This window comes from Diabrotica virgifera, chromosome 8, assembly GCF_917563875.1.
Source record: "Diabrotica virgifera virgifera chromosome 8, PGI_DIABVI_V3a".
NCBI classification, from domain to species: domain Eukaryota; kingdom Metazoa; phylum Arthropoda; class Insecta; order Coleoptera; family Chrysomelidae; genus Diabrotica; species Diabrotica virgifera.
Window position 1 is genome coordinate 212,354,804 of NC_065450.1, and position 13,592 is coordinate 212,368,395.

Sequence of the window (13,592 nt, forward strand, 5' to 3'; positions counted from 1 at the left end):
GTTGAAAATGGGGGGATTAAATTAAGATAATAAAATTCGAACCAATAGGGACAAAATACCATTAATCTCATACCGATGCTCCTGGACGATGACTTTTCATTTAATCACTATTTTAAATATTTAATAATTTTAAGATGAAGAATGACGCAACTGTAGATAGGGTTGAAAGGAGGGGGATTAAATTAAGATAATGAAATTTAAACCAATAGGGATGAAAATAAAAGCCATCTTTGTTAGAATAAATGCCATACAGATGCTCTTGGACGAATACTCTTTATTTAAACCCTATTTTAAATATTTAAAAATTGTTTTTCTGCTCTCCTGAAGAAACTTGCTTCTGCAGTTACGTCGTTCTTCTTCCAGACCTGCGGTTTGGCCAATGATTTCGCAGTCATTTTCACAACCACACATTTATTTAAGACTTTTAGACATTTCTATTTGAGACATGTTTTTAGTTCATTATGCTCTATTGAACCTTGCAAATCGTAATATTTAATAAAAATTTTTATCTATTTATTTCATTTTTAGGGGTTGTTTCTTGGGGCGAGGGCTGTGCAAAACCAAACTACCCAGGAGTGTATACCAGAGTCAACAGATACATTTCTTGGATCAAAAGCAACACAAAAGACGCTTGTTACTGTAACAGCTAATTCTAATTTATTTTATTTATATTTAATATAATTTATTCTACAATATTGGTTTTATTTTTTCCCTGTCTTATCGTCCCAGTAGCCAGAAAGTCTGCATGCTACCTTTTCCCTAGAATGAGAAACCAAGATTATTAATCGAAAAAAAAAATACAATGAAGTCAGTATAAATTGTATGTGTTCGTGTACGTGCTCTAGAGCAATAGTTGGGGTCAATATGACTTTTTCTTCCCATAATATTGGTTATCCGGTAGCACCTGTGGTTTCTAATGGCAGTTCTTCTCTTTCATCATTAAATAGTTTGTAGACGTAATTAATAGTGACACAATGTCTCCTTCATATCACTAATAATATCCCCTTTATTATTTTTAAGGATAATATTTATTATACTATTTCAATTATCTAACATTTCTTTTTTTTTGTCTGTAAATTAAAGCTATTCTACTTTTTATATAGATCTTATTTTTTCATTTTCTCCTTGCATCTGTCAGAGAGTCACCTATCTTTTGGCTCTGAAGTTTTCTTTGTGAGATTTCCCTGGATCTATTTGTACTTACTCAGGTCTTTCCCTTCTGTATAAGTTCAAAAATGCCTAATGTCAACCAAGGTTTTTTTTTCAAGTGAATTGAGGGTTTCTTTTCCAACTGACACCGGAGCATTTTGAACATTTCTTATTTATGATCAATCGTTAGAGTTTTCTTCAACTTTTCTTAAGTCTTCGTTTATTTTAAAATTCGCGTCCGTATGTGTTGTCTTGTTTCAGCCGCCCCTTGTATCCATAATTTTCTTGGGGCTAGGGTTCGTTACAGTCTTTAGTTTCAGCCACATCGACAAGACAACCCGATTGTGATAGGAGGATATGTCCGCTCCTAGATAAGTTTTTGATGATATTATAGAATTTTTATATCTTCTGTTGACGATAACATAATTTATTAGATTTCTGACTATTTTTTGTTATTGTTAGCCAGCTGGTAACCTCCATGTACATGTACATAGTATACATTTAGGAAGCCACAAGAGTTACTGTCAGAGACTGCTTCTCACGATGTTATATTTTTACACAATTTTCTATGTAAGTATTTTAATCGATATTGCCTTCTTTTCTCGCGTTTTTCACACCTGAGAAAAATATCCCAGGATTTTTGAGCTTTGTCCCTTTTTATGAATTTCTGTTGTTACTCGCAGATCCATTTCCTACTGTTTATTGCTTGTATTTCCTGCAAAAATCTCATTTACCTTTTTGGATATCCCTGTACGTTACATATACCTTGGGATTTCAGTTCTGATCCTAGGCTGTACACTGGTTATTTTGACAATGGTACTTTTTACAAGGACAAGTCGTCAGCATGTTGCTCATATTGGTCGTCCTTATTTGCCCCATGTCAGGACCGACTACAGTAGTTTATGAGCAACTAAATCCACCCACAAACTAACTTTAGGCGGAGTTTGAACGAATCTACGTATAAGTTGCATCAAATAAAAATTAAAATATGTAAAATTTAAACAGTAGATTTTACCATATTCCTACCTTAACTGTGACAAGACCACGACTCTCAGTTTTGAACTTATGCTTGGATATCAAATCATGAGTATCTGTTGATAAGTGTATTTTGCCAGGCTAAAATTGAATATTGAGAGAATTAAAACTAAAAATAAAACAATATGATCCACGAGACGAGTAAATAAGACTTTACCTCACTTGTAGATTGCATTCTGGATGCTGTGTTAATGGTATCTCCAAAGAAGCAGTACCTTGGTACTTTGATACCAACTACTCCAGCTACAGCAGAGCCTGAGTGGATCCCTAAATAAAAATTGTATTTTTAAGTATAATTCAGTTGTTTTCTAAATATATTCCACATAATAAAAAATCCACAAGATTTGTTAAAAAAAGACAACCGCTTGTGCAAGATCGATCAATTAATAAAATAGAAATATCAGAAATCAACAAAATAATTAAGAAAAAATACAGGAAAGACATAAGGAAGTACAAAATCTCCTTCTTCTTCTTCCTTCTTGTATGTACGCTTTAAAGCCTGTTTCTTCTTCAATATTAGTCTCCTAAATTGTTTAAATTATCTCACCAGCTTTTCCTTGGTCTGCCAATACTTCTTCGTTCATTTGGTGACTTATCTCGTGCTATTCGTACTATCATATCCTCTGCCATTCTACTAATGTGTTCTTTACACTTCTGTTTCCGTTGGGTCCCCCATCCATTAATGTCTTCTACGTTGCATGATCTTCTTATGTTTTCGCTTCTCTCCCTATCCAACAGACCTTTCCCTGATATTCGTCGAAGTATTTTCATCTCTGTTGGTTCTAGTAGTCGTCTCGTTTTAGATGTGTCAGGTCTTGTCTCCGCCGTGTATATCAATATAGGTCTAATTGCTGCTTTATAGATTCTTGGTTTTGTGTCTAGTCTTAGGCGTTTGTTCTTCCAGATTGTGTCATAAAGAGATCCCGCCGCTTTACTTGCTTTTAAGCTTTTGTACAATAAATATATTATACACGGCTCACTAAAATAATTAGTTACGCCCCTGTACTACTGATTACTTAAAATTCAAGTAGTATTTATGTAACCTTTCTGGAAACTCCAGGTTATTGTTGAGACTCGCATTTGAACCCCTCGCCGGGGCAGATCGTCAAAAGCTTCCTAACGAGAATCATCTCTAATCTATCGACGCTCCCGCTATTCGTAAAAAGGCCGCATTTTACCGGTTTTTTTTGCTATCGTTTTATACCGCTCAGATAATTCAATCTGCTCAGTATTATCGACGATGATTTATTTAGCGTATTAGTGAGTGCCTTACAAATGAACCAAATGGATTATGGAATTCAATCAGAGCTCTGATGTGACACGTCATCAAGGAATAAAACTGTAAGTACTCTACATGTATGTGAACATAACTTATTAGTCGTGATACTGTATGCATTTTGAACCATATACCTCTCGTAGCAAATATTCTTTGTGCCATTTATGCAGATAATACTTTAAATTACATATGAAAAATCGTTATCTACTCTTAACCAGCTTACCTATGGGAATATACTCTATAACCGTACAATAAGTATAGGTTACTATTGTTAAGGATACTTTACGTATTGCCTAAACATTTCTGGTCCTTCGAGCCGGATCATATTAATTATTTATTAATTAAATCCTCAAGGTCCTTCGTATTTGCATATTTTGATAATCTCTATTCTGAGAATAACGGTTTTTCATTTATAGTGTCTTTCTGTTGCATTTGGAAATTTCCAAGCCACGCCGCCCCGGCACAAAAATAAAATATTCCTCTCTTTCTGCACTCAAATTCTCAGTATTTAACCCAGCACGTCTCTACAATAGCTGGTAGGTTGTTAAGCCCGGTCTACACGTGCAATTTCAGAAACTACTTGCTTTGTTCAAATAAAGGAGTCGTTTTGTTTGTATGAAAAAATATTTGCATATATTACATTATTTTATTTTCGTAAATATATTTTTCTGTTTATAGTATACAAAAAGTGTACTCATTTCTTGGCTGATAGTACGGGTGTTATAATTTTAACATTGTTTGTTCAACCTTTTGATTTAAATTAAATTTATAATTTTGAATCCGATTAAGCCTGGTTCACAGGTTACAAAAATTATTAAAAATAATTTTGTTTTCTTGCATAAATTGTAAGTTTTTGCTACATTTAGCTTCGCTTAAGCTCATTTTACACTTCTAGAAAACTATAGAAAATAAATAATTGTTTTTTCCTTCAATTTAATTAATTTAAATACTTGTTAAGGGTGTCTCACACTTGCTGAAAAATACCCATTTTGGAAAATTGCATATATTTTGAAATTTTATAGTTTTGCATTTCATATACTAATCTGCGCTCATACAGGGTGATACTATTAAGCCAATCTCACACTATTAAACGTGTAATATATAATATATTGTACATATTCTCTCATTTTCGCATCGATTTATAGGTTTAGACATTTGCAAATAATCTATCTAATCTCACATTCTCGCAACATGGCTGACCGATCAAAATATAACCGACAGAGGCTCACCGCAAAACTTGATATAACCAAGTTGGCTGATTCGGTTCCCACAACTCTTAATTCTCTAAACAAATATAAAATTCGTGAAATAATTTCACAACTCAAACATTCTTACGGACTTTTCCGCGATGCTCAAAATGTGCTGGAGACGATCCCCGAGGAACCTACCCCCTCTACTGATTCCTCTGTGGTTTTTGATAAATATTTGGATACAATTTCTCTATTGGAAGAAAGGTTAGAGGTCATTGAAAGTTCTAATGTGACTGCTACCCCCTCCCTCCAATTTGACCCTAATTCTTCTCTAACCTCACAGTCTATGGCTAGGCAACGAACAGTAAACCTCCCTCGTATTCAGTTAAAACCATTTAGTGGCTTAGTTACTGAATACAATTCATTCATTGAGACCTTTGATACAATAATAGGATCTGATACTACATTAAGTGATCTGGAAAAACTCATTTACCTCAAAAGTTTTCTAACTTCCGAGCCTTTGACGCTTCTCGAGCATATCCCACTCACAGGTGACAATTACAAAATAGCCCGGGATAACCTGACACAAAGGTACGCCAACTCTAAATCGCTTATCAAAACTCTCATCTCTCAAATTCTTGATGCGCCTCCTATTTCTGGAAACGCAAATCACTCACAATTAAGAAATTTTCATACGGTCATGTCAAATAATTTCAAGGCCCTATTGAACTTGAATAGGCCCCCTTCAGATCTCTTGCATTTACTTCTCATACATATCGCTACTCAGAAACTCGACGCACCTACCATTAGGGCTCTTGAGTTCCAATCCGGTGGTAGCCAAGCTACCCCTGATTTTGTCCATTTTCTAGGGGAAATCGAGACACGCGTTGTTCATCTTGAGAATATTCAATCTCAATCAAAACCAAAATCGACTACTACTTCCAGACACTCTTTACACCTAGCCTCAGACACTTCTACCAGTAACCTTTCGCCTCGCTTAGGTCCTAAGAAATGTTCCTATTGCAACGACTCTCACTCGATCTACTCTTGTCCTCAGTTCAAGCAGTTGAATTCTAAAGAACGTTTTAGTTTTGTCAAACAAAATAAATTTTGTATTAATTGTCTTGGGTCTCACATGCTCGATCAGTGTAAATCCAAATTCTCTTGCATAGTTTGTAAATCTCGTCATCACACGTTGCTCCATTTCGACAAAACGGGTCATAGTAACCCTTCCGCGGCTGTTGGCCAACACAACTCAAATAATCATAATAAAACCGCTATCTCAAATAACTCCCATACACAGGGTAATTCACAACAGGGGCCCTCACATGTTAGAGCTCCTGAAACGGAAGTTAATCTTCAAAATTCGACTCCACATTCAATGGCTCTATCTGCAGCCTCGCTTGATAATCATTTGGTGTTATTAAGCACACTCCAGGTCTATCTTGTCGCTCCTAGCGGCAAGAGGGTCTTCGCAAAGGCACTTTTAGACTCGGCCTCACAGGTTTCATTTATTAGTGCTGACCTCGTAAAGGAACTGTCACTCACCACTAGAGATGGAAAATTACGGATCAATGGAATTAACTCCACCTCATCCTCGTCTCAATCTATTGTAGATACAACAATTTTCGCTGTCGCTAACGACGTTCCTTTTGACATCTCGTGCTCTGTACTCCCAAAGATAACAAATCCGCTTCCTCAAATTTCTATTTCGGCGAGCAAACTAAACATACCCTCAGAGATACCATTAGGTGATCCGATGTTCCATGTAACATCCCCAATTGGTATCCTGCTCGGTGCAGACCTGTATAACGATATCATTCAACCTGAAATAATTCGTTTGGGAAAAGGTCTTCCCGTTCTTCAACGCACTCTACTCGGGTACACGATATCAGGGTCAGTTCCAGACTTTGCTCTTAAGTCGAAAAATACTAAAAAGGCTTTGGAATTTTATTCAAACTCTCTCGTTACTTGTTGTTCTCATAACACTCCTTCCGCCGTAAATGAGCCGGTAGTGTCCAACGAGGAACTATCCGATCATTTACAAAAATTCTGGGAGCTGGAAGAAGCCGCTCCTCAGAACACCGATCTCATTAATGATCACCCCGCTGAAATTAATTTTGTAAAACATGTTAATGTTCTCCCCAATGGACGATATGAGTCCACACTCAATCTCAAACTCCCTATCGAAGATATAGACATGGGAAATTCGTTTCTCTCGGCAAAAAGACGTTTTCTCAGTCTCGAGAAACGTTTTCAACTCAACCCTGATTTATTGGAAAAATATCAGGACATTATATCGGAATATCTCAATAACGGACAAATAATTCAAGTGCCGTTAAAAATGCTAAATGACTCAGGTAAACCTAATTACTTTCTCCCTCACTTTCCCGTTTTCAAATCCAACTCTACTACTTCCACTCGTATAGTTTTCGATCCAAACAATAAATCGTCTACGGGAATCTCCCTCAGTGACGTCATAGACAAAGGTTATGTCGTCCAACATGAACTTTTTGACATTCTCGCTAAGTTTCGTCAGTTTAAATTCGCACTAGTAGGCGACATCAAGGCTATGTTCCTACAAATCGCCATTTGTCCCACTGAAACATTTCTGTTAAATTTTCTCTTTAGGGACAATATTCAGCAGCCTTTACGGTGCTATCAATTTCAAAGATTACCCTTCGGGCTCCCAAGTAGCCCATTTATCGCTCAAAGAGTTATCAAGCACATCGCTGACAACAACAAACATACCCACGAACTTGCTACTAGTGTTCTGCAAGAATCTATCTATATGGATGACCTGATCAGCGGTGCTGACAGTCTTCATGAATTAAGTTGTCTTTTCGAACAATTAACTTCTTTGCTAGAAACCCATGGTTTCCTCCTCCACAAGTGGAACTGCAGTTCTTCAGAATTTCTGTCTCAACACAATTTAAATCCCGTCTCTGAAGTCAGTCTTAACTTCACGGGATCTGATAAAGTCTTAGGCATATTCTGGGATTCAGAACGCGACCACTTTTCGTTTAAAACTCCTATCTTCAAATTGGCTAATGTTGTTACTAAACGTACTATTCTCTCCTACATTGCTACTTTGTATGACCCGCTAGGATGGTTATCCCCTGTCCTTGTGAACGCTAAGCTCTTGATACAGGAAATATGGTCCCAGAAATTGGACTGGGATCAACCCATTGACTCACCCATCATTATGAAAAATTGGCAAAACCTCTTATCGACATTCAAAACTATAGAAGAGGTCAAGGTACCTCGATGCTTACTTTTACAAAAGAAAGTTGTTGATGTTCAATTAATTATTTTCACCGACGCATCGGAAAAAATATACAGCACTTGTGTGTATCTCAAAGCGACATACTCAGACTTTTCTGTATCGTCGCGGCTTATCGCTTCTAAAAACAAAATTTCTCCGCTAAAAAATAAACTCACCATCCCCAAATTGGAACTTTGTGGAATAGTGTTGGGAGTCACTCTGGCTCATAGACTTTTTCACATCTTCAAGAAAAATTTGAGTATATCTTCATCTCATCTCTTTGCTGACTCTACAATTGCCTTGTCTTGGATACTTTCTAAAAAACACATTTGGAACATTTTTGTACAAAACAGAATTCAAAAGGTCAATTCCTTGTTGGAAACTTTTCCTTGTGATTTCCATTTCGTCAGAAGTCACGAAAACATCGCTGACCCCGCTTCCAGAGGGATAAATGTCTTTGATAATCCCCAGACCACCGAAGACTGGTTATGCGGACCTAGCTTTATTAGAGACAATCCCATCGATTTTTCTCTTCATCAAATTCCTCATTTTCAGGATGATCTTCCTGAATTAAGGAAGTTAGTTGTCTCAAACATAGCAACAAATCACGAACTCAACGACACCTTTGAAAATCTATTCGCTAAATCTTCTTCTTTTCGTAAAATTCAAAGAATTGTCGCTTATCTTTTTAGATTCATCAGTAATATTAAAAAGAAAATAAATAACTCTCCACGAGATACGGATATATTGACGCCACCCGAAATGGAGATCGCTGATCACGCGATCATCAGGTATATCCAAAGTATCTACTTTAAAAAAGAGATTCTTGAATTGAAAAATGCTAAACTCGTGACCAATAAAGCCATTCGTAAACTCAACCCCTTCCTACAACATAATGATGGGCTGATTCGTGTGGGAGGACGTCTCCGACACGCCCCCATATCGTATAATCAAAAACACCCCATTCTACTTCCTTCTAAATGTCGAGTTGTAGAACTAATCTTGACTCAAGCTCATCATAAGTTATTACATTCAGGCGCGCAAACAGTACTTTCGTATGTCAAAATGAAGTACTGGCCAATTGACGGATTAAGACAGATTAAACGCTTAATTCGTAAGTGTGTAAACTGTTTCCGATTCATGACACCCAATTCTGTTCAACAGATGGCAGATATGCATCCCGATCGTGTACTCCCCACTAGACCCTTCCAAGTCGTCTCAGTGGACTATGGGGGGTTCTTCTTAATTAAGTCCTCACATTTGAGGAAGGCACCGCTTTACAAAGCATACGTAGCCTATTTCATTTGCATGAGCACTAAATGTGTTCATATCGAACTCGTCACAGGATTAAGCGCAGAAGCCTATATTCTTACTCTGAAAAGGTTTATTGCCAGAAGATCCACGCCCAGTATTATTTGGAGCGACAATGCCACAAATTTCCATGGGGCAAAAAATGAAATGCGCGAATTCTATGATTTTTTCTTAAATCAAAATAATTCGGAACAGATTAAGGAATTCTGTACTCAAAACTCCATAACTTTCAAGATGGGTGTTCCCCGCAACCCCCATCAATTCGGCCTCCATGAGGTAGGAATAAAGAGTGTGAAGTATCACCTCTATCGAATTATAGGAAATTCCCACTTCACCTTTGAAGTGTTTAACACAGTATTATGCCAAATCGAGGCTATTCTAAATTCGAGACCCATCACTAGGATGTCGTCTGACGCCAATGACTTCGCTTTCCTATCTCCAGCTCACTTCTTAGTTCAAAGAAGTTTAACCGCGCCCCCTGAACCAAGTGTTTCAGAGATACCTGAAAATAGGTTGAATCTTTTTCAGCGTATTAGTAAAATTCAACAGCAATTTTGGAAATTGTGGAAAAAAGACTATCTTTGCCTCCTGCAGCAAAGAAATAAATGGACCGACCCTACTGACCCTGTCAAGATCGGGGATTTGGTTCTGTTGAAGGAGGATGGTACTCCTCCACTCTTATGGCCAACTGCCAGGGTAATAGATGTATTGCCTGGTAAGGATGGTCTAGTTCGTACTGTCAAGATTCACACTACTCACGGTGATTTTCTTCGTGGTATTACGAAAATCGCTGTGATTCCCCTGGAAGATTAAAATCTATCCCTAGGGGGAAAACTTATCGTTTTCCTCCATTTTATCGTTGTTACCCCTTGTGTATATAAACTCTAATTTCTTCAAACATTTCTTATCGTTGTGCACATCTTTGCCAATCCCCTCTCTTCGAGGTGATATAGGCCATCTCTCTCGCCTGTCGCCCCCGGCAATATGTACAATAAATATATTATACACGGCTCACTAAAATAATTAGTTACGCCCCTGTACTACTGATTACTTAAAATTCAAGTAGTATTTATGTAACCTTTCTGGAAACTCCAGGTTATTGTTGAGACTCGCATTTGAACCCCTCGCCGGGGCAGATCGTCAAAAGCTTCCTAACGAGAATCATCTCTAATCTATCGACGCTCCCGCTATTCGTAAAAAGGCCGCATTTTACCGGTTTTTTTTGCTATCGTTTTATACCGCTCAGATAATTCAATCTGCTCAGTATTATCGACGATGATTTATTTAGCGTATTAGTGAGTGCCTTACAAATGAACCAAATGGATTATGGAATTCAATCAGAGCTCTGATGTGACACGTCATCAAGGAATAAAACTGTAAGTACTCTACATGTATGTGAACATAACTTATTAGTCGTGATACTGTATGCATTTTGAACCATATACCTCTCGTAGCAAATATTCTTTGTGCCATTTATGCAGATAATACTTTAAATTACATATGAAAAATCGTTATCTACTCTTAACCAGCTTACCTATGGGAATATACTCTATAACCGTACAATAAGTATAGGTTACTATTGTTAAGGATACTTTACGTATTGCCTAAACAGCTTTGTTGTCGTACTTCCTCTTCAACATCTCCGTAACTGGTTATATCTATTCCCAGATATCTAAACATTGCCTATCTCTGGCTGGGGGTTATGAGCGCGAAGACTGGGTGGATTGAGTAGCTCAGAAGCCGCGTTCACGCTCACAGCCGGTCCCAAACCCGGATAAAAGAGGAGGGTTGATGGGCCAGGTTAGCATCCTACCCATTGTAAAAGAAAACAAGGCTCAAAGAACCGATATAAAGCCTCGGAACCCGACGGAACTTAAGATGACGAACCATGCAAAGAAAAGGAAAACGAGAAGTACAAAATACGGCAGTTAAATGAAATACTACAAGAAAAGAAAGGCATACGAGACTGGAAGAAGAACACAAGTGAAGGTAGAAATCTAATTACAAAACTAATTAATGGTGAAAACGAAAAAATTACCGAAATTAAAAAAAATAAACATAATGAGGGAAAACTACTACCAAACATTATAGTACCAAGTCAACAGCAAAACCATCACCAGGTAAAGAAGAAAAATACCGAAAAATGGTAAGAGATACTGAATCTGAAGATATACTACATATGCGAAATAAAAAAGCTCCAGATGAATATGGAATAATATTAGAAATGGAAATTATGTTGGAGTAAATTATATAGTGTCAAAGATTTTACCTATTTTGACGTCAACTTCAGATGACTCAGTTCTTCGAATTTTTTTAATCTCCTGTATCATCGCCAACGCCAAATCAGCTATATTTTGGCCATGTAAGGGATTTTTTTCAGGAGCTCCACTCGCTACCATATAAACCTGGCCAACAGTCTCAACCTACAACAAACATTCACCCGACAAGTATAACTGATTCTAATAGCATTGAAATATTATATGACTTTACCTTATAAACATTGAATTTGTCCATTAATGAATCGAAAGAAGAGAACACTGTGTTCATAGTTGAAACCACTACCATGGTTTCCTTTACAGTTTTTGAAGTTAGTCCAACCAATTCACAGAACAAAATGCTTACAGAATCAAAGGCCTATAACAAAATTTTATTGGTATTGTATATGTAAGTATATGCAAAATTATAAAACAAATGTATTTAGCGTTTGGCATACATGGTAATATCATTATTTCTTCTTGTTCTCGCTGTCCTTATGCCCCATAAGAGCGTCGGACTTTGGTACCACCTATCCATCTTTTACCCATTTCTTCCACGCCTTCCGGTCTCCTGCCATTTCCGTCATCTGTTGCACTGTTTCCCTCTATTTGTCCCGATTTCCTCGATTTGTTCTATCCACCCCTTTCTAGGTCTGCCTCTTCTTCTTTTCCCCTATCTTTTGGCATCTGTCACCTTCTTTACTAGTCTGTTCTCGTTCATCCTAGTTATATGTCCAAACCAATTCAGTTTTCTTTTTCCAATTTTTTTCGCTATTGGTTCCTGACTTAGCATGTTTCTGATGTTTTCGTTCCTTTCCCTGTCCAGCTTCGTCTTTTCTCAGCTGCTTCATTTCTGCTGCATTTATGGCACTTTCATGTCTTTTATTTGTGACCCATGTCTCGCTTGCATATAGAAGAGTTGGTACTGTGATTGTATTATATACATGTGTTTCAAAATACATCATTATTTCAAAATACATAATGTGTGTATAACATGGAACCATTGCTCTTATTCCTGATGCAAGCAAAATCCTGCTGCATATAGCAAATGGACGGCTAAATAGCTTTCTACTTACACAGATAGCGGAAGAACAATGCGGATTTGTATCAGCAAAAGGAACATGTGAGCAGTGGTGTTGGTAGTGGAAGGAAAGATAGAAGGCCAAAGACTAAGAAAAAACGATCTCCAATACGATGAGCAGACCAACTGAAGACTCTGGTCGGGTAAATATATCCATGAAGCCGTCCATTTGGCAAAAGATCGCTCCAAATGACGACATAACTAAAAATAGAGTATTTTTAGCTTTTGTACCACCCTTTTTTTGAACCACAACCACGCTCTGCAAGGGTTTAAAAGTAGGAGGAGGGTGAATAGGCAGTTCAGAGTTATTCATAATTTTATTGTACTCAACTATAAGGGCATTCGGCCTGAGCAGGTAGGGTGGAACTATATGGCTGAGTATCGGAACCCAGGAAAGTGAGTTGATCTAATATAGCCAGTCACCTTCCCTATTGTTCTATGTAATTGGACGTCGAAAATTTTAGAGTGGGCGCTGTTTAACCAAACTGGTACACAGTATTTGGCAAAGAAGAATACCACTCAAATCTGAAATTCGTAATGTTTGTCGCAGCTGCCCACGAGGTTCCACAGAGCTTTTGGAGAATATTGTTGAGTGTTCTTAAATTGAAGGCAGTATCTTCAATATGTTTTTTGAAATAGGGTTGTCTAAAGTAAATCGGAGGTAATTGGGATATTTTTGGTATAGGGATTTTCATCGATTGTCATTTGTTTCGAGCTTCTGTCATGTGTCACATAATATTAATATATCTACGCCATACGTCTTTGGTTTGTATCATTGTTATATACCAATAACGTATGACGTAGATATATTAATCTTATGTGACACATGACAGAAGCTCGAAACAAATGACTGTGAATGAAAAGCCCTATTGGTGCAGAGTGTTATTAAATAATACGTTCGGTTGGTTGTTTACTTTCCTGTTATTTAGGTGAAAGCAACTTGCCTCAGCCTTATTTAGTATTGGCATAAGTCTCTACATTTTAGAGCAGGGGTTCCCAACCTTTTAATAACTGCGTACCACCTGAAATA

General features: G+C 37.2%; 2 protein-coding genes across 2 annotated transcripts in view; one reads left to right on the forward strand and one right to left on the reverse strand.

The window, feature by feature from the left end:
• The window catches only part of LOC114331779 (trypsin-1-like), an 81,476-nt gene extending 80,783 nt beyond the window's left edge, over positions 1-693 (forward strand). The window contains exon 7 of the mRNA XM_028281431.2: positions 529-693. Within this exon, the coding sequence (XP_028137232.1) occupies positions 529-650 (122 nt within the window). The 3' untranslated portion in view covers positions 651-693. The remainder of the gene's footprint in view (positions 1-528) is intronic.
• The window catches only part of LOC114331778 (soluble guanylate cyclase 89Db-like), a 56,131-nt gene continuing 43,188 nt past the window's right edge, over positions 650-13,592 (reverse strand). The window contains exons 9-13 of the mRNA XM_050657618.1: positions 11,717-11,860; positions 11,496-11,649; positions 2,342-2,451; positions 2,176-2,265; positions 650-759 (exon numbers count right to left, since the gene is read on the reverse strand). Coding sequence (XP_050513575.1) covers positions 718-759; positions 2,176-2,265; positions 2,342-2,451; positions 11,496-11,649; positions 11,717-11,860 — 540 coding nt within the window. The 3' untranslated portion in view covers positions 650-717. The remainder of the gene's footprint in view (positions 760-2,175; positions 2,266-2,341; positions 2,452-11,495; positions 11,650-11,716; positions 11,861-13,592) is intronic.